At 41.8% G+C, this 19,259-nt stretch overlaps 1 protein-coding gene across 1 annotated transcript in view; it reads left to right on the top strand.

The window, feature by feature from the left end:
- Nucleotides 1–19,259, top strand: part of LOC117365450 (HHIP-like protein 1) — a 70,115-nt gene that overhangs the window by 39,183 nt on the left and 11,673 nt on the right. The window contains exons 5-7 of the mRNA XM_033955926.1: nt 17,222–17,348; nt 17,428–17,573; nt 18,764–18,845. Of these exons, the coding sequence (XP_033811817.1) occupies nt 17,222–17,348; nt 17,428–17,573; nt 18,764–18,845 (355 nt within the window). The remainder of the gene's footprint in view (nt 1–17,221; nt 17,349–17,427; nt 17,574–18,763; nt 18,846–19,259) is intronic.

Below are 19,259 nucleotides of genomic sequence, written 5' to 3'. Positions count from 1 at the left end.
ACGGGATGTGAGGAAGCCACGAAACCAGTTCAATACTTCAACCCTGATACCAATGGCGTCCAGGCATTGCAGCATTTTTTCATGGTCTACCAGATCAAATGCAGAGCTCATGTTGAATTGCATGATCAGGGCGTTAAGGCCCTTGCTAAATAATAGGCGCAAATGGTCTAGGATAGCAGCGATAACTGTCTCCGTACTGAATAGGGGTCTAAAGCCGGATTGAGTTTCGTGCAGGAGAGAGAATTGGTTAAAATATTCCATTAGTTGGGTGTGAACTAATCCCTCCATGATTTTTACAATAAATGGGATAGATGCTATAGGTCTGTAATTGGTTATTATCGCTGGGGATTCTTTTCTATTTTTTGGGATGGGATTATTATTATGTGACCGTTGTTAGTGAGGAAAGTCCCATTTTTTAGGTTGTGGGCTAAGTAGTGCAGTAGTGATATTTTAAATTCTGATGGTGCCGCTTTCATAATCTCCGGGGGGGGGGGGGGCACATATCAAGGGTGCAATGAGATTTAGAGTATTTGTTGTATAGTTTGGTGTAGGTATTCCATTCTGGATCTTGAAAGGAACTCCAGATCATGTCTGTTGGTATTTCATTGTCGTGTGAGTTGGCTATTTGGTAATTGTTGGGGATGATGGTTACATCGTTATGTCTTATACAGTTATTTCTTAGGTTTTTAATTTTGGAATCAAAATATAGGGCTAGATCTTTCGCAGTGGGTAGCTTCGTGTAGTGCACAGGTGTGGTGTGGCGGGTGGTGTCAAATAGATTTGTGACTATATTGAATAGCTCTTTTGTATTGATTCCTTGTGAATCATTGCAGGATAGGTTAATTTTGGTAGAGTAGAACGCTTTGCGTTTGTCTTTTATCAGTTGTTTGTAGGTTTTTATGTAGGCTCTCCATTTGTTGCGGTCTGTTACTTCTCCTGTTTTGTTCCATATTCTTTCTAGTCGCCTAGCTAGTTGTTTTGTTTTTAGTAATTCGGCGTCAAACCATTTGTTGTATTTGTTTGTGTTGCTTTTGCTTATGGCGCACTAAATTCTAAGGTGCCCATTATATCCTCTGGGCACCTTAGCATTTAGCGCGTGCTAATCTTTAGGCGTGAGCTAAATCGATTAGCACACCCCAAATTGGTTAGCGCATGCTAAATCAGTTAGCACGCCTTAGGAAAAGGACCCCTAAGTGAATATATTTTCCCTTTGGTGATGGTGAGTGTTTCAAGCAATTGAAATAAAGATACCTTTCTAAAAGACAGTTATCAGCTTCACTCGCTGCGGTCAGAGCACTTCGCCTTAAGCTTGAATTGATTCATGCAACATTGATAGGTTTCACACTTCACAAACATTATTCTGTCTGCCGGCCAATTCAGTAGTTCACAGTCGCCTCTTAATTCACTCCCTCTTCTAGCTGTCAAGAGCCTGAAAATCCATGGGGCTTTTACCATTACCTCTTCCTTAAAATAAAATTTTCCCCACGCAGACTCAGTATCATGGTTTACCAGCTCACTCACTTCCACACATCTACTGAGTCCTGCATTTCATTCCCAGCTGCCTGCCTGTGTAGAGCCCAGCTCTGTTGACAGATAGAGAGAATTAATTTTTGATTACGGAAGGTGTAAACAGATACTGGAATCTAATACATGAGGGTCACAATGTCCCCTGTCTTGTAAAGATGTTTCTAGCTGGAAATACTGGTATTGAACCAGTAAGTCAATGTTTGCTACTAATAAAAACAATAACATCGTTTATCATTTTAATTGTTTGAGCAATAAAAATATAAGCTTTGGTAGGCTAAAGTGGAATGTATTTATACAGCCAATAACACTGTAGATTGGAAAAGTTCAGAAAAAGAAGTTAAGAAGAGAAGGTGAAGAAACGTGAATGTTTACTGAAAGGAAAAGAACACATACAGAATATATGTGGGTGGGTTAATTAGGGACACACAACTATTAATTTATTTTAAGGGATAGATAGAAAAATCCCAAATGGGAACATAAGAATTTCTGCTGCTGGGTCAGACCAGTGGTCCATCCTGCCCAGCAGTCCGCGCACACGGCGGCCCTTAGGTCAAGACCAGTGTTCCAAATGAGTCCAGTCTCACCAGTTTAGAATGAGCTTGTCCAACTTTGTCTTGAAACTCTGGAGGGTGTTTTCCCCTATAACAGCCTCCGGAAGAGCGTTCCAGTTTTCGACCACTCTCTGGGTGAAGAAGAATTTCCTTACATTTGTACGGAATCTATCCCCTTTCAACTTTAGAGAGTTCTCCCTACCTTGGAGAGGGTGAACAGTCTGAAAAAGATGTGCATACTACAAAGTGCACACACCAAGGAGTTAGTCTTGTCTTGATTATTTATGTATAGCCAGGTTAGTAGGTGTTTGATTAAAAAAAAAAAAAATTTGAAGAGGACTACACACCTGATGTACTAGAGTGACATCATCCTGAAAACCACTGTCACTCACCATTTCAAGAGCGTCCTGAGAAGTGAAAGTCAGCTGAATAACTTAGCACGTGCTAAATTGGGTAACGCACCTTAGTAAAAGGACCCCTAAGTGCCAAGTGGTCCACAGGTATAATAATGGGGTACGCGGCATCTATTATGCATTAAATCTATTAATGCTTCTTAGTAAAAGGACCCCAAAGTTTGCACAGTAAAATAAAGAAACCTAGATATTGAAGAGAGTCAGAGATGAATAAGAGAGAAATACTCATATATAATAATAATAATAACTTTATTCTTCTATACCGCCATAGTCGAAAGACTTCTAGGCGGTTCACATTCAAAGAAGGCTGGACAATCAGCGAGATACAGCATGTAAGAAGAGAGGGTTACATAAGAATTAGGTATAGGAACAGTAAAAAAAAAACAGCGAAATTACATCGAGGTAGAGAGGGGGAGAATATATCATTTGGAGGCTTCTGTTTAGGAGATAAATTTGTCAAACAGAATGGTTTTGATTGATTTTCGGAATGCGCCGTAGGTCAAACTGGCTCTGTTTATGTAGTTGTCCAGCCAGGACTGCTGTCTGCCTGCTTGGAACTTGAAAGTCCTGTCCAGAAAGGATTTGTATTTGCAGCCTGTGATTTTGGGGTAAGTAAATATGTTTCGGTTTCTGGTTGGTCTTATGGGGTTGTGAAATATGAAGTGTGGTAGCAGGTAGGAAGGCGCTAGACACCAGACCTGCTTGAAACAAATGCAGGCAAATTGGAACAGAATGTGTGCCTCCATTGGCAGTCCGTGCAACTTTTTGTAGTAAGGGGTCATGTGATCGTTTTTCCTCAATCCGAAGATCAGACGAAGTGCTGTATTTTGCACTATTTTTAATTTTGCAGTAGTCCAGCGTTGATAGGATCAGAGATTGCACCAGTAGCCTAAAGGACGTAGTGTCGAAGTATTTTTTGATGGTCCTTAGTTTCCAGAATGTACAAAAGCATTTCTTCATCACTAAGTTCATGTGCTCTGCCATGGTTAGGTGTGTGTCCAGTGTGATACCCAGTATTTTTATGGTTCTGGAGATTTGGAAGTCGTGGCTGTTTAATTTTAATGATGTTCTGGTCATTTTGTCCTTGGGGCTTGCCAAGAAGACTTTTGTTTTTTCTGTGTTTAGCTTCAGTTTGAAGTTGGTTGGCCATTTTTTCGATTTCGGTCATTATGTGATAAAGGTTATTTATTGTTTCGTTTGTTATGTCATTTAAGGGGATCAGGATGGATATATCATCTGCATATATATAGTGGTTTAAGCTTAACTTTTTTAATAGATGGCCTAAGGATGAGATGTAGATATTGAATAGTGGGGGTGATAGTGGAGAGCCTTGGGGAACCCCTGAGGGGTTTTTCCATGGTTTAGAGCACAGGTGTCAAAGTCGGTCCTCGAGGGCCAGAATCCAGTCGGGTTTTCAGGATTTCCCCAATGAATCTGCATGAGATCTATTTGCATGCACTGCTTTCAATGCATATTCATTGGGGAAATCCAGAAAACCCGACTGGATTCCGGCCCTCGAGGAGGGACTTTGACACCCCTGGTTTAGAGTATTTCCCTTCACTGTCTACTTGGTATGATCTGTTGGTTAGGAATTCCTGGAACCATTTCTTTACCTATCCCGTGAGGCCCATTGTGTCTAGGCATAGTAGCATAATTTTGTGGTCTACTAGATCAAACGCACTGCTAAGGTCAAGTTGCAAAATCAGGGCACTTTTACCTTTGCTGAAAAGATTGTATAGGTGGTTTAGGATGGAGGCTATAATTGTTTCCGTGCTGTATCCTTTTCTGAATCCTGATTGATGTTCACTAAGGATGTTGAATTTGTCTAGGTAGTTCACTAGTTCCAGGTTGACCAATCCTTCCTGAAGCTTAGTGAATAGGGGGATGCTTGCTATAGGCCTGTAATTGGATCAGAGAATGGCACGGTGACAAAATTCATCACCGTTCCCGTCCCCGCAGATAACCGCAGGAAACCATCTTCATGTCATTCTTTAAGGAGAGAGGGAAGAATCAGAGTATAATTGGGCACAACCACTGACCCGCAAGCTTTGCTTTGAAGAATGCTGGTATAGAAGGATTGAAGTTGAGATAGACACTACAGAATGACAGTCTCTGGTATCCAGAGCAGATATTGTGATGTCATAATGCCTCATTCCACCAGTGCCTAAGAGCCAATCACATCAGTGATGTCACAATGGCTTCATTATCCTTGGCTCACATAAGAATCAGAGTATGAATGACCACAACCACTGACCCGCAAGCTTTGCTTTGAAGAATGCTGGTGTAGAAGGACCGAGGTTGAAATAGACACTAGAAAATGACATGGGATTATTTCCCGCGGTTATCCGCGGGGACGGGAACGGTGATGAATTTTGTCACCGTGTCATTCTCTAAATTGGATGTCAGGGCTATTGAGTTTTTTTGATCTTTGGGGATAGGTGTGATCAGTATGTGTGACCCATGTCCTCATTTAGTATGCCGTTTGTAAGAGTAGTTGTGAGCCAAGAGAATAGTTCCTTTTTAAAGTCTGGTGGAGCAACTTTCATGATTTTAGATGGACATTCGTCCAGGAGGCAGTTTGACTTCTGTGTATTTATTGAATAAAGTTAGGAATTGATGCCAGTTTGGAATCTCGAAGTGGTCCCAGAGCATGTCTGCTCTGGATTCTTGATTGTGAGGTCCAAGGTAGAAATCAGTGTTGGTTTTGGGTGTGGGTATTGTTGCTCTTAGGTCTGTGATTTTATTTTTAAAGAAATTGGCTAGGGTTTGAGCAGATGGAAGGCTTTCGTTGTCTTTTTTCAGGATTTGAGATGTGTCTGTTATCGTTTTTACTAGTTTGAACAGTTCTTTACTATTTATTTTTGATGTACCAATTTTCTGTGAATAGTGTTTTGTGCGTTTTTCTTTGATCAGAGTTTTGTATATTTTCATTTTTTGTTTAGAGAGAGAATAAGAACAACCTAGGGATATTTGAGTTTTAAAACATGAAATAATTTTAAATAATTTATTTTGGAATGAGTTAGAGAAAAACAGATTTGGACAGAAAATAATAAAGATAAATACAACTGAAAAATAAGAAATAATACTACAATTACAGTGAAGAGGTGATAGAAATAGTTGAAAGACTGAAGACAGAAACAAGTCAGGAAGAAAATATTCTCCCAAAACTGGAAAGTTTAGAGAAAAAAGAAATATTGAAAAGAAGGAACTCCCGGGGCTAGGAAAAAAAGAAGATTATAGAAGATTATAACAGAAATAAAACCAGTTATAACAGAAAAGGTTAAGAAAAAGAGAAGTTACTTAAAAAAAAAAACAACAACAACAATCTAGTAGAAAAAAACAATGAGTTCCTGCACAATAACTAGTTAGGGAAAAGGAAAGTGTTAAGAGGAAATAATCTGATACAGAACGAGGAGAGATTCAATGAGAAGCTCTTTTAACAGAATTAGAAAGTGAAGTTCCAAGAAGGAAAGAATGAAAAAAACTATAATTATAAAAATGAAGGAAAAAAATTATAGTCTCAAAATAGAAATGGACTTACTGGTAACTGAATACCTGATACTGTGCAAATAAATTATGACTGTAAATAAAACTTGCTGTGCAAAGAAGCATGAAAAATAATGTTAGCAAGAAAAAGAGAAGAGATGTGTTAAAAACAAACAAACCCATAACAAAAGTGGTCTGGGAGATCTCTGATTTGAAGGGGATCAGTCTGATCGGGGGTTGGGATTGAGCATTACCTTTGGATAGCTGAAGAAAAATTGTTGTAAGAGCTTTATAAAACTGTATGACGTTAGATTCATATGTGAACTTAGTAAAGTATAAAAACTGAATTATAGTGTGTTTAAGCAAAAGATAGGGTTTATAGTGTATAGTAGCTAAAAATGGATCTAAATATCTGTACTCAAAGAAAATATAACGTGAAGCTGTAATAAATATAAAGTTTCTGCCAAGAGATAGGCTAATGCTAGACCCAAAAACCCATATACTTGATTTAAATTAAATTGAATTTAGGACTTTGGATCTCAAGTGCCCGCAGTAATAAGCTGGTAGAGCTAGTCTTAGCTCATAACTATTTTGTGAGTTATCATCGGTCCTTAAGTCTTTTTGTTATTTCGCAAAATAGTTATGAGCTAAGACTAGCTCTACCAGCTTATTACTGCGGGCACTTGAGATCAAGTATATGGGGTTTTGGGTCTAGCATTAGCCTATCGGGAAGGTGTAAAACGCGGACCTCATGGACCTGATGGACCTCCCGGATCTAAAACCGCACATCCTTAAAAATCTGAGGTCCGTGTCCGTGCCACTCATAGTTTCTGTCTCTTACAGACCTCTATGAGATTTGAGATTTTAGCGCTGACGGATCCGTCTCAGCATAGGGAGGGAAAAGTATTAGGATCTGTCGGCGCTAAAATCTCATCGAGGTCTGTCAGAGCCAGAGACTAGTGCTGGAGCGGCAGAGCAGAAGCCTTCTTATGTATAGGTTTAAGTCTGCTGGATCTTATTATAGTTTAAAATAAGGGTAGAAACATAGAAACATAGAAAATTGACGGCAGAAAAGGGCCTTAGCCCATCAAGTCTGCCCACACCAATGACCCACTCCCTAATGTTTATTCCCCTAGAGATCCCACGTGAATATCCCATTTTTTCTTAAAATCTGACACGTTGTTGGCTTCAATCACCTGCTGAGGTAACTCGTTCCAATGATCGATTACCCTTCGGTGAAGAAGTACTTCCTGGTATCACCGTAAAATTTCCCTCCCCTGACTTTCAGCGAGTGCCCTCTTGTAACCGAGGGCCCTGTAAGACAGAAGATAGCATCTTTGACCTCTATACGTCCCGTAATATACTTAAAGGTCTCAATCATGTCTCCCCTCTCTCTTCGTTCTTCCAGCGAGTACATCCGCAGTTTTTTTAGCCTTTCTTCGTACGTGAGTTCCCTGAGCCCCAAGACCATCCTGGTAGCCATTCGCTGAACTGACTCCATTCTCAACACATCTTTCCGGTAGTGCGGTCTCCAGAATTAAACACAATACTCCAGATGAGGTCTCACCATGGATCTGTACAACGGCATTATGACTTCAGGTTTTCTGCTGACAAAACCCCTACGGATGCAGCCCATCATTTGTCTTGCCTTGGACGAAGCCATCTCCACCTGATTGGCAGCTTTCATATCATCACTAATGATCACTCCTAAATCACGTTCTGCCTTGGTCCTGGACAAGGTTTCACCATTTAGTGTGTAAGTTCTGTGTGGATTTTTTTTACCTAGGTGCATCACTTTACATTTTTTAGCATTGAAGCTTAGCTGCCAAGTTGACGACCACTGTTCCAGCTGCCGTAGGTCCTGCGTCATAATGTCAGGCACACTGCTTTTACCTACTATGTTGCATAGTTTGGCATCATCGGCAAACAGTGATACTTTACCTCTAAGCCCTTGGGTAATATCTCCTATGAATAAATTGAATAGAATCGGCCCTAAGACGGAGCCCTATGGTACTCCACTTGTCACTGCTGATGTTTTGGAGGGGGTACCATTTACCATCACCCTTTGAAGCCTACCGCTTAGCCAATCCCTAACCCATGTAGTGAGTGTATCCCCTAATCCCATAGATTTTAGTTTGTTTAACAGCCTGCGGTGTGGGACGCTGTCAAAAGCTTTGCTGAAGTCCAAATAAATCACGTCCAGGAACTCCCCGGCATCCAGATGACTAATCACCCAGTCAAAGAAGTCAATCAGATTAGATTGGCAGGACCTTCCCCTGGTAAATCCGTGTTGGTGTGGATCACGTTGATTTTCTTCTTCTAGTATTTGGTCGAGTTCCTGTTTGATCAGTGTTTCCATGAGTTTGCACACTATGGATGTGAGACTCACCGGTCTGTAATTTTCTGTTTCTGTTCTGCAGCCCTTTTTGTGGAGTGGAATTACGTTAGCTGTTTTCCAGTCCAGGGGTACTCTTCCCGTGCGCATGGAAAGATTGAAGAGCACGGATAGTGGTTCAGCTAAAATTTCACACAGCTCTCTGAGCACCCTGGGGTGTAGATTGTCTGGTCCCATGGCTTTGTCTACTTTGAGTCTTGAAAGTTCGTAGTAGACGCCACTGGGTGTAAACTCAAAATCTTTGAATAGGTCTTTTTGACTGTCTCTTATCTGTAGTTGCGGACCAGCTCCCGGTGCTTCACAGGTGAATACTGAGCAGAAGTATTCGTTTAGTAGTTCTGCCTTGGTAGAATCAGATTCCGCGTAGTTTCCATCTGACTGCCTAAGGCGCTCTATCCCATCCTTGTTTCTCTTCCTGTTGCTAATGTACCTGAAGAAGGATTTATCCCCTTTTTAAATGTTTCGTGCTAGATCTTCTTCTGTTCGTAGTTTGGCCTCCCTGACTGCTTTTTTGACAGCTTTCGATCTGACCAGATAGTCTTCCCTTGCCTCCCTCTTCCCAAGATGTTTGTAGGTGATAAATGCTTCTTGTTTCTTTTTGATGAGGTCCGAAATTTCCTTGTTGAACCATTGTGGTCTTTTGTTTCTCCGGCGTTTGCTTACTGTATTAATGTAGCGGTTAGTTGCTTCGTTCAGGATGGATTTCAGATTTGACCACATAGTTTCCGGCTTGTCAGTTTCTGCATGGTTTTGCAGCTCTTGATGAACAAAGTCTCTCATGTGGTCAAAGTCTGCGCCCCTAAAGTTGAGGACCCTCGTTGCTGTGTTTGATTTAGAGAAGCCTTTCCTGAGGTTGAGCCATACCATGTTGTGGTCACTGGAGGCTAACGTGTTTCCTACTGATACCTCTGAGACACTGTCTCCATTGGTGAGTACCAGGTCCAGTATTGTCTGTTCCCTTGTGGGCTCTAATACCATTTGTTTGAGTTGTGCACCCTTAATGGAGGTTAATATTCTTCTGCTACCACTCGTAATCGCGGAGCGTGTGTTCCAATCTGCATCTGGCATATTGAAGTCCCCTAACAGTACTGTGTCACCACGCAAAGTGATGTTCTCTATGTCTTCAATCAATTCCTTGTCTTTTTCTTCCTGTTGTCTTGGGTACACTATAGAGAATCAGGCTTACTGGATCGCAAATTGGAGGTCTCTTTCAGGAAATCCAGAAAACCCGGCACTTAACAGGGCTGTTTAACCGTTTTGCGCTCTGCTTATCCTTTAAGCCCGACATAGAATTTGGCTCTGACAGACTTCTATGAGATTTTAGCGCTGACGGATCCTAATACTTTTCCCTCCCTATGCTGAGACGGATCCATCAGCGCTAAAATCTCATAGAGGTCTGTAAGAGACAGAAACTACAAGCGGCACGGACACAGACCTCAGATTTTTAAGGACGTGCGATTTTAGATCCGTGAGGTCCGTCAGGTCCGTGAGGTCCACGTTTTATTCTCTCCCTAGCCTATCTCTTGGCAGGAAGTAGTGTGTTTCACAAGTCTCTTGAAGTGACGTTGTTATAAATATAAAATTTAACATTAAAGAGAGGAGGATGAATGTGTATGTGGCAGGGGTGAACTGACAGTTTTCTGGGCCCAGGGGCCTCTAACCACCTATCATAAGTGATTAAATTAGACGGAAGCTTGGAGAGAGTGGGCCCCCTATTGCTGTGGGCCTTTGGGCACTCCCAATAACAATGAAGATGAAAGCGAGGTAATTCAAATCTTGATAAAGCGAAACTCCACCTCACTCAATGAGAAAAGGAAAAAATGTTTCTTTCTTTAACACTTGCTGGGATCCATCATCTTCCAATATTTCCAGAAGTAAGACAAACCAGCGTCAACTGATAATTCAATCATTTATTCTTAATGCAGAATTACTGAGCATATCCCGACGGGACCCGTTTTGCCTTAACCGGGCTTTCTCAAGGGTTCACAGTAGGCCCTCTTTTTTCAGCGTCCTCACATTTCAGGAACTCAATCTGCTCCCCCATTGTTCCAACTGTCAGTCCGCTCCTGGTATGTGGAATGGCTGATGGAGTGGAATGTAGCAAAATGTCAGGACAATAGTTTCCATCTTAGAGGAGATGTGTAAAGGGGTATTTTAAGAAAAATCGTTTACCTGGGCTGAAGTGTTTTATAATAATAATAACAACAACAACAGTTTATATACCGCAGGACCGTGAAGTTCTATGCGGTTTACAATGATTAAAAATGCTACAGATAGAGTAGAACATAAGAACATAAGAAGTTGCCTCCGCTGAGGCAGACCAGAGGTCCATCCTACCCAGCGGTCCGCTCCCGCGGAGGCCCATCAGGCCTAATTGCCTGAACAGTGTCCCTGACTAATTTTGTAACTGCCTCTAATCCTCTAATCCTATCCCTATTACCTACCTCTACTCCTATCTGTATCCCTCAATCCCTTTGTCCTCCAGGTACCTGTCCAGACCTTCTTTGAAGCCCTGTAGCGTGCTTCTGCTTATCACATCCTCCAGTAGCGCATTCCATGTATCCACCACCCTCTGGGTGAAAAAGAACTTCCTGGCGTCTGTTCTAAACCTTTCCCCTTTCAATTTCTCTGAGTAGAACTAACAAGAGTTGAAGTCTAGAGTTCAGTTATTGTGGGAAAGATTGTGCAGAACAGCTACCTAAGTACTTTAGAAATAGATATGGAATAGATAGGTGTCTCCTAAATTCCCCATAAGTATTAGCAAGCATGAGTAATTGTTTCAGATCTTTACCCCCATAATGCTGCCTGATATGAGAAGACATGTTGATGATGTCTTTTAAATTTATATCCTCTAACCGGAGGAGAAACAACATTCAAGTTTGAGCTTCTCTTATGTCTATTGGTTGAGAAAGAGAAAAGGTCAGTTATATATTTGGGGGCTAGGCCGAATAGTACCTTAAAGCAAAAACATCCAAACTTAAACTTCACATATGCCTCCTTCGGCAGCCAATGCAGGCGTCGGTAGGAAGGAGTTACATGATCGAACTTCTTTAAGGCAAAAATCAGCCTGACTGCCGCATTTTAACATAGTAATATAGTAGATGACGGCAGATAAAGACCCGAATGGTCCATCCAGTCTGCACAACAGACTTGTAATCACTGCGTATTCTTCTGGGAAATTGCCAGATAGGCGATATTACAGTAATCAAGTTGGCTCAGTATAAGGGATTGTACCAGAATTCTAAATGATGAAGCATCAAAGTATGCTCTAATAGACCAAAGCTTCCAGAGAGTAAAAACAAAAAACCCTTTCTAACCAAAGAGTCCACCTGGTCTTTCATGGTTAAGCCCTGGTCTAATATTATACCCAATAGCTTCATAATAGATTGGATAGAGTAACTAAGTTTATTGATGCACAGCGATGTTTTAGTATGAAGTGGGTATGACAAGGCTACGAAGAATTTTGTTTAGTGCTCTGTTGTTGGGGAAGACAGAGATTCTGGGGCTTTGCAGCCATTGTGGCAGATTGCTGATTGGAGGGACAAGAAAAGGGAGAGTGCTGTGAAACTCATGGACTCAGAAGATGAACAAAGTCACAAATGTAGGGCTGCCATTGGCTCCAGAAAAAGGAGGACAGATTGAGACTTCCAGGTTTTACTTACATTGAAAGCAAAGGAAGAAAAGCTTGGATGTCTCAGTCCGTCCTCTTTTTTTCTGGAGCCATTTGGTAACCCTACGCAAACGCCGTCTGTCTTTTGGGTCTTTAGGTCAGGTGCAGACTGTGGGCTGGCTGACCTTACTCCAAGGACTAATGGTGAAGGAGAGAACAGAAGCGCAGTACCACGTACTTGTTGGTGCCACAGGTGAAGGAAAGAGCCACAGTACTTGGTGCTGCAAATAGTAAGAATTGTGTACATACACAAAAAAAAAACCCACACCTGTGCAGATGAAGGCGGCAATAGGGGCCTGGATTCAGGGCACATGAAGGGTGCTTGTGAATGGGCTGAACGAGGAAAGAAAAAGAGCGGGGCTAATTTGCTTTTCAAATATAGAGCCATACAGCAGAGAGCCTGGTCCCTCTCGGTACAGATGAAATTAAATGAATCAAAACCAAAATTACTCTGGCTCGGCCCAAAATTAGAATACCTGCCCACCCTTTTCACACTACCCACAGGCTCTCCTCTGCACCTTGAGTTCTCAAGCAAGGTCCTCGGCATCATTATCGATTCTTCTCTCTCCCTCAACGATCACCTCAATTCCTTGGCAAAATCATGCTTTTTCAGCCTCCACATGCTGAGGAAAGTAAGATCCTACTTTCACCAAAAACATTTCGCCATCCTTGTACAATCCACCATTCTCTCCAAACTCAACTACTGTAATGCCATTTATTTATGCCTAACAAAAAAAAGTCTTCATAGACTTCAGCTTATCCAAAATACCGCAGCCAAGTTGATTTTTGCAAAACGCAAATACAACCACGTCTCCCCACTACTTACCAATCTTCACTGGCTCCCAGTGCTTTCCAGAATTCATTTCAAATGCTCTTGTCTGGCTTTCAAGATCATTCACGGCATCCTTCCGCCCCTAATCCCACTATCTTTTAACACCTCAAGGCCTGCTACCACCAGATCCACCCACAGACATAAACTATCCTTCCCCTCTCTACACGGTATTCTCTACGCAGGCAAACTGGGAAAGTCCCTCCTCTCCAAAATCACGGGCCTTTGGAACGATCTCACTATCCCGCTGCGGAACCTGGGCTCCCTCCAATTATTCCGCAAACAATTGAAAACCTGGCTCTTTTCTAACATATAATCATTTTTTCTAACATAAAATCATTTCCTCTCCTGTTTATATTCCCTCTATTCATATACTCTTGTAAATCTTTCTCCTCTCTTCTTATATTTTTAAGCTTTGTAAACCGTGCCGAGCTCCACTTCCGTGGAGATGATGCGGTACATAAACTTAAGGCTTAGTTTAGTTTAGTTTAGAGCAGTACTGCAGAGAGAGGAAAGTGTTTGGGAAAAGAGGATAGAAGCCTGGAAGCCCTGGCAAGGTACAGGGATGTTGGAGGTTTTGCAAATGGTTATGCAGGATATTGTGGAGCACATGACTACAGCAGGCTTGCGCTGGCCTCATGTGTCCTTGTTGAGCAACAGTGGAACCTCAAGGTTCGAATGACACGGTGACAGAATTTGTCACCACCCCTGTGGGAAACCATCCCGTGTCATTCTCTAGTGTCTATCTCAACCTCAGTCCTTCTACATCAGCATTCTTTAATGCAAGGCTTGAGGGTCAGTGGCTGAGCCCATTCATTCTCTGATTCTTATATAAGCCAAGTATAAGATAATGAAGCTATTGTGACATCACTGATAAGCTTGGCTCTTATTGGTGGAATGAGACATTATGACATCACAATATCTGCTCTGGATACCAGAGGCTGTCATTCTCTAGTGTCTATCTCAACCTCAGTCCTTCTACACCAGCATTCTTCAATGCAAGGCTTGAGGGTCAGTGGCTGAACCCATTCATTCTCTGATTCTTATATAAGCCAAGTATAAGATAATGAAGCTATTGTGACATCACTGATAAGCTTGGCTCTTATTGGTGGAATGAGACATTATGACATCACAATATCTGCTCTGGATACCAGAGGCTGTCATTCTCTAGTGTCTATCTCAACCTCAGTCCTTCTACACCAGCATTCTTCAATGCAAGGCTTGAGGGTCAGTGGCTGAACCCATTCATTCTCTGATTCTTATATAAGCCAAGTATAAGATAATGAAGCTATTGTGACATCACTGATAAGCTTGGCTCTTATTGGTGGAATGAGACATTATGACATCACAATATCTGCTCTGGATACCAGAGGCTGTCATTCTCTAGTGTCTATCTCAACCTCAGTCCTTCTACACCAGCATTCTTCAATGCAAGGCTTGAGGGTCAGTGGCTGAACCCATTCATTCTCTGATTCTTATATAAGCCAAGTATAAGATAATGAAGCTATTGTGACATCACTGATAAGCTTGGCTCTTATTGGTGGAATGAGACATTATGACATCACAATATCTGCTCTGGATACCAGAGGCTGTCATTCTCTAGTGTCTATCTCAACCTCAGTCCTTCTACACCAGCATTCTTCAATGCAAGGCTTGAGGGTCAGTGGCTGAACCCATTCATTCTCTGATTCTTATATAAGCCAGGTATAATATAATGAAGCCATTGTGACATCACTGATAAGCTTGGCTCTTATTGGTGGAATGAGACATTATGACATCACAATAGCTGCACTGGATACCAGAGGCTGTCATTTTCTAGTGTCTATCTCAACCTCAGTCCTTCTACACCAGCATTCTTCAGTGCAAGGCTTGAGGGTCAGTGGTTGTACCCATTCATACTCTGATTCTTCCCTCTCTCTTTAAAGGATGACATGGGGGATGGCTTCCCGCAATGGGAACGGGGACAAATTCTGTCACGGTGTCATTCTGTAGGGAGGGAGAAGGGAGGGAAACACTGGGTTGATCGGACTTAAGCAATGAGTAAGCTTCCGAGGAGATGGAAAATGAGAAAACTGGTAAAAGTTGATATTGAAATTGAGTGTATAAGAAAGAAAATTGATTTTAAGACAAAAGTAATTGGTTAGAGCCCCAGAAATTTGACTCTCAGCTGGGAGATGAAGCCAGTTAAGAGGTTTGTCAGCCACTTCATCAGTTCACAGTCACCTCTTAACTCATACAATTAATTCACACAATGTTCACAGGTTTCACATTTCACAAACACTATTTGAAGTGTAAAACCTGTCAACATGATGTGAATTAATTAAAACTTATGGTGAAGGATAAGGTGCTCTGATTGCAACAAGTGAAGCTGGTAGAAATTAGAAAGGTGACTTGTTTACATTGCTTGAAACTCTGACCTCACCAAAGGGAAAAAATATTCACTTAGACTAACAGTATGGGGGGGGGGGGGAGAAATACATGTTTAATCTCTTAACAGGTTTATTTCTTTGTTTTGTTTTATGTTTTATCTTTATAAGACTTTAGAAAGGCTAGAAGAACTTGAAGACAAATGAGAGGCGGAAAAGTGTGGATATCTGCCTGGTGATTGTTTTATTGAAAAAAGAAAACCTACCAAATTGTAAAAACCCAGATAGAGACAATTTGGTTAGACAGATAGCCCAATATTGTGATGGTCATTGAGTTTAAGAAAATATTGTTCTGTAAAATGGTCACATGACCTTTAAAAAAAAAAAATTCTTCTCTCTCTTTTCTCCCCTTATTCCTTTTGTACTTACCTTAGGAGGAGTGTGTGGCGCAGTGGTTGGAGCTACAGCCTCAGCACTCTGGGGTTGTGGGTTCAAACCCCGCACTGCTCCTTGTGACCCTGGGCAGGTCACTCAGTCCTCCAAAGCCCCAGGTACATTAGCTAGATTGTGAGCCCACCAGGACAGATAGGGAAAATGCTTGAGTACCTGATTGTAAAAACCGCTTAGATAACCTTGATAGGCGGTATATAAAATCCTAATAAACTTGAAACTTATTTGTTTCTATCCTTATAAAGATTGTATTTCTCCCTTTATTGTACCAGTTCATTATGTCCCTCTGTTATTAGTAAATGGCTATCTTATGTTTAAATGTACCATTACTGGATTGCTATTCGCTTAGTAAACCCAGATAAGCGATTTTATCAAATTTTAATAAACTTGAAACTTGATATAACTTGAAATGGTAAAGGAAAGCTCGGAAAATAAGCCCGAAAGTATTTTCCCAATCAAGCATAGCTGAGTGTCAAAAGTAAAAAGAAAATAAGGGTGAGAGGTTGAGAGTGAAGCCAAAAAAGTGATTTGAGTGGGAACCCAGTGACGTGCCATATTCCATCAAAAATTCCATCAACACTGCAAGCTGTCTTTCAAAGGGAAACTCATTGGCACTGGGCTGGTGCCACAGAAAAGACTTATCCTTTGTGCTTTAGGTGTATGAAATGTTTGGGGCACATTAGGTTCAGAGGTTCTAAATGAAAATGCAATAGCTCCACCCCTTTTCCCTGCAAAGAGAGGATACAATTTTGAAAGATTCCCCCCCCCCCCCAAGGAAAACAAATGTTTTCTTGTGGAAATTGTCCCTTTCAAGGTTTTGTCCTCTCAAACATTATGCCTCTGCATCGCTCCAGCGTGCGTCCTCACCTTGAGTTCTGCACACAGCTTTTGTCGCCATATCTCAAAAAGATATAATGGAATTAGAAAAGGTTCAAAGAACAGTGACTAAAATGATAAAGGGGATGGAACTTCCCTTGGATGAGGAAAGACTAAAGAGGCTCGGGGCACTTCAGCTTGGAAAAGAGATGGTTAAGGGGGGATAGGACAGGTCTAAAAAATCCTGAGTGGTGTAGAACGGGTAAGAGTGAATTGATTTTTCACCCTTTCCAAAAGTACAGAGGACACTCCGTGAAATTACATGGGAATGCTTTTAAAGCAAATAGAAGGAAACATGGTTTTAATCAAAGAATAGTTAAGCTCTGGAACTCGTTGCTAGAGGAGTTGGTTATAGCGGTTAGTATAGCTAGATCTCAGAAAGGTTTGCACAAGTTCTTGGAGGAAAAGTTCATAGTCTGCTTTTGAGACAGACATTGGGGAAGCCCTGGATTGGTAGCATGGATTGTTGCTACTATTTGGGTTTCTTTCAGGTACTGTGACCTGGACTGGCCGCTGTTAGAAACAGGAGACTGGGCTAGATGGACCATTGGTCTGACCCAGTATTGCTGTTCTTATGTTCTTAATTTAGAAACAATATTTTCCTGAATTTGGTACTTTTCCATTGCTCCTTTGACTCTCCTTTCTACACTCTTTTCAGATGATATCCTGCCTATTTTTGCCTATCCTCATAAACTGGGGAAGTCAGTAACTGGTGGCTACATATACCGAGGCTGCCAGATGCCCAATCTGCAAGGGCTCTACATTTTCGGAGACTTTATGAGCGGGTAAGTGTTCCTAGATATGCTCTCCTTGCCCAGCAACACTTTCCCTCTCATTCTGTAGCATCTCTTTCTCTCTCACCAGGCGTCTGATGTCACTGAAGGAGGACAAAGGCTCTGGAGATTGGCACTACACTGAGATCTGTATGGGCCAGGGTCAAACGTGCAACTTCCCCAAACTCATCAACAGTTACTACCCATACATCATCTCCTTTGCTGAAGACGAGGCAGGTAACTTTAATAAATTTCTGGATTTAATACATGGTCATTGGAAGACATGCTCCCAATATTAGGTGCTATCTTGCAACTCCCAACTGAAATATTGGACATCAACCTGCCTTACCCACTTCCTGCTGCAATGAATAAATCTGTTCTTCACTATTTCCCATCCTGTCATTTATTTATTTATTTATTTATTGAGATTTATTAACCACCTTCCCCCCCCCCCGATAGCGGTTATTAGCGCAGGGAGCCGCACTGAATGCTCTGCGCTGCTCCCTACGCTCATAGATGCATGAATAGGTTAAGGAGATGGGGCTGGGGGGCGGGCCTGGGGCGTGGCCCTGGGTCCGGATTTTCCTTCGGGTTAAATCTAGTAACCCTAGGGTGGCCAACCAATCCAGGTTACAAGTACCTGGCAAAAATCCAAATAGTAGCAACATTCCATACTACCCATCCAGGGCAAGCAGTGGCTTCCCCTGTGCCTGTACCAGTAGAAGACTATGGACTTTCAATACCCTTGGTTGCGTCTTGTTCTTCCCATTAGCCCAGTCTTCAGGGCATGCCCAGCCAGCCAGGATTTCAGGATATCTACAATGAATATGCATACTCAGTTAGTACAATATGGTGAGATAACTGTCCAATAGCTTCATCTCAATTCATTCCCCTCTCACATTTTCCTGTTTTATTTCTGCTGTGCCAGGTAGATGGGGGACAGCTCTTATCTGTCCTCATTTATCTCCTGTTGTTGTAAATTTCTGGAAGGGCCAGCTCATGCTGACCTGTGAAAGCTCATGTGTCACTGGTATAAATTCTGGCTCACTTATATCAGGAAGTTCTGTTTCACGCAGCGAGTGGTGGACGCCTGGAATGCTCTCCCAGAGGAAGTAATTGCAGAATCTACCATTCTAGGATTTAAGGGTAAATTAGATGCACATCTCCCTTGAGAAGCATACGGTGATATGGGGACTAAAACTAGGCCAGGGTACACCTGGTGGGGCCTCCGCGTGTGCGGATCACCGGACTTGATGGACCCAGGGTCTGATCCGGAGATGGCAATTCTTATGTTCTTAAGTATTGTTCATTGTCATGTCTAATTTCGTCCTAGATCAGTTTCATTTTCTGAAAATGAAATTTCCCCATTCTGAGGCTACTCTTCCAGCAGCCCAGTCCATTATATCTCCTTTCATTTTTACTTTTAGGGGAGATGTACATTCTTTCAACAAGAAATCCCAGTGCTGCCATCCCAGCAGGTGTCATGTACAAGATTGTAGATCCTTCCAAGTAAGTCACTGTGTGAGTGTATGTCTCTGGGACTGTATGACTGTCTATTACAGTGTGTGTAGGTTCCAGATCCTATATAAAATTGCTGGAAGATACAGTCTAAACACAGGCACCAGAGGGGACATTGTAGCATGGGGAGACACAGTTTAGATTAAAAAACCAACATACAGGTAGAAGGATAATAAACACCAGAACAAAAGGCTAAAGCCAATCCTAGTTTCACTGGGGAATCTACCGCCAAACAACATACACCAGTGGTCTCCAGCCTTTTTCACGCAGTTTGAATAAGAAAAAGCTCCGAGGGCCACCAAAAAATTTCACGTTTACACATACTTCTGATTTTATAGTCAAATGTATTTTATTGAGCAAACAAAAAACACCAACAGGAGAACAATCATAGTGCAGACAAGCTCA

This window comes from Geotrypetes seraphini, chromosome 8 (assembly GCF_902459505.1).
Source record: "Geotrypetes seraphini chromosome 8, aGeoSer1.1, whole genome shotgun sequence".
Classification (NCBI taxonomy): domain Eukaryota; kingdom Metazoa; phylum Chordata; class Amphibia; order Gymnophiona; family Dermophiidae; genus Geotrypetes; species Geotrypetes seraphini.
The sequence above is the reverse complement of the archived record's forward strand: the minus strand, read 5'-3'. Positions and strand labels throughout refer to the sequence as shown.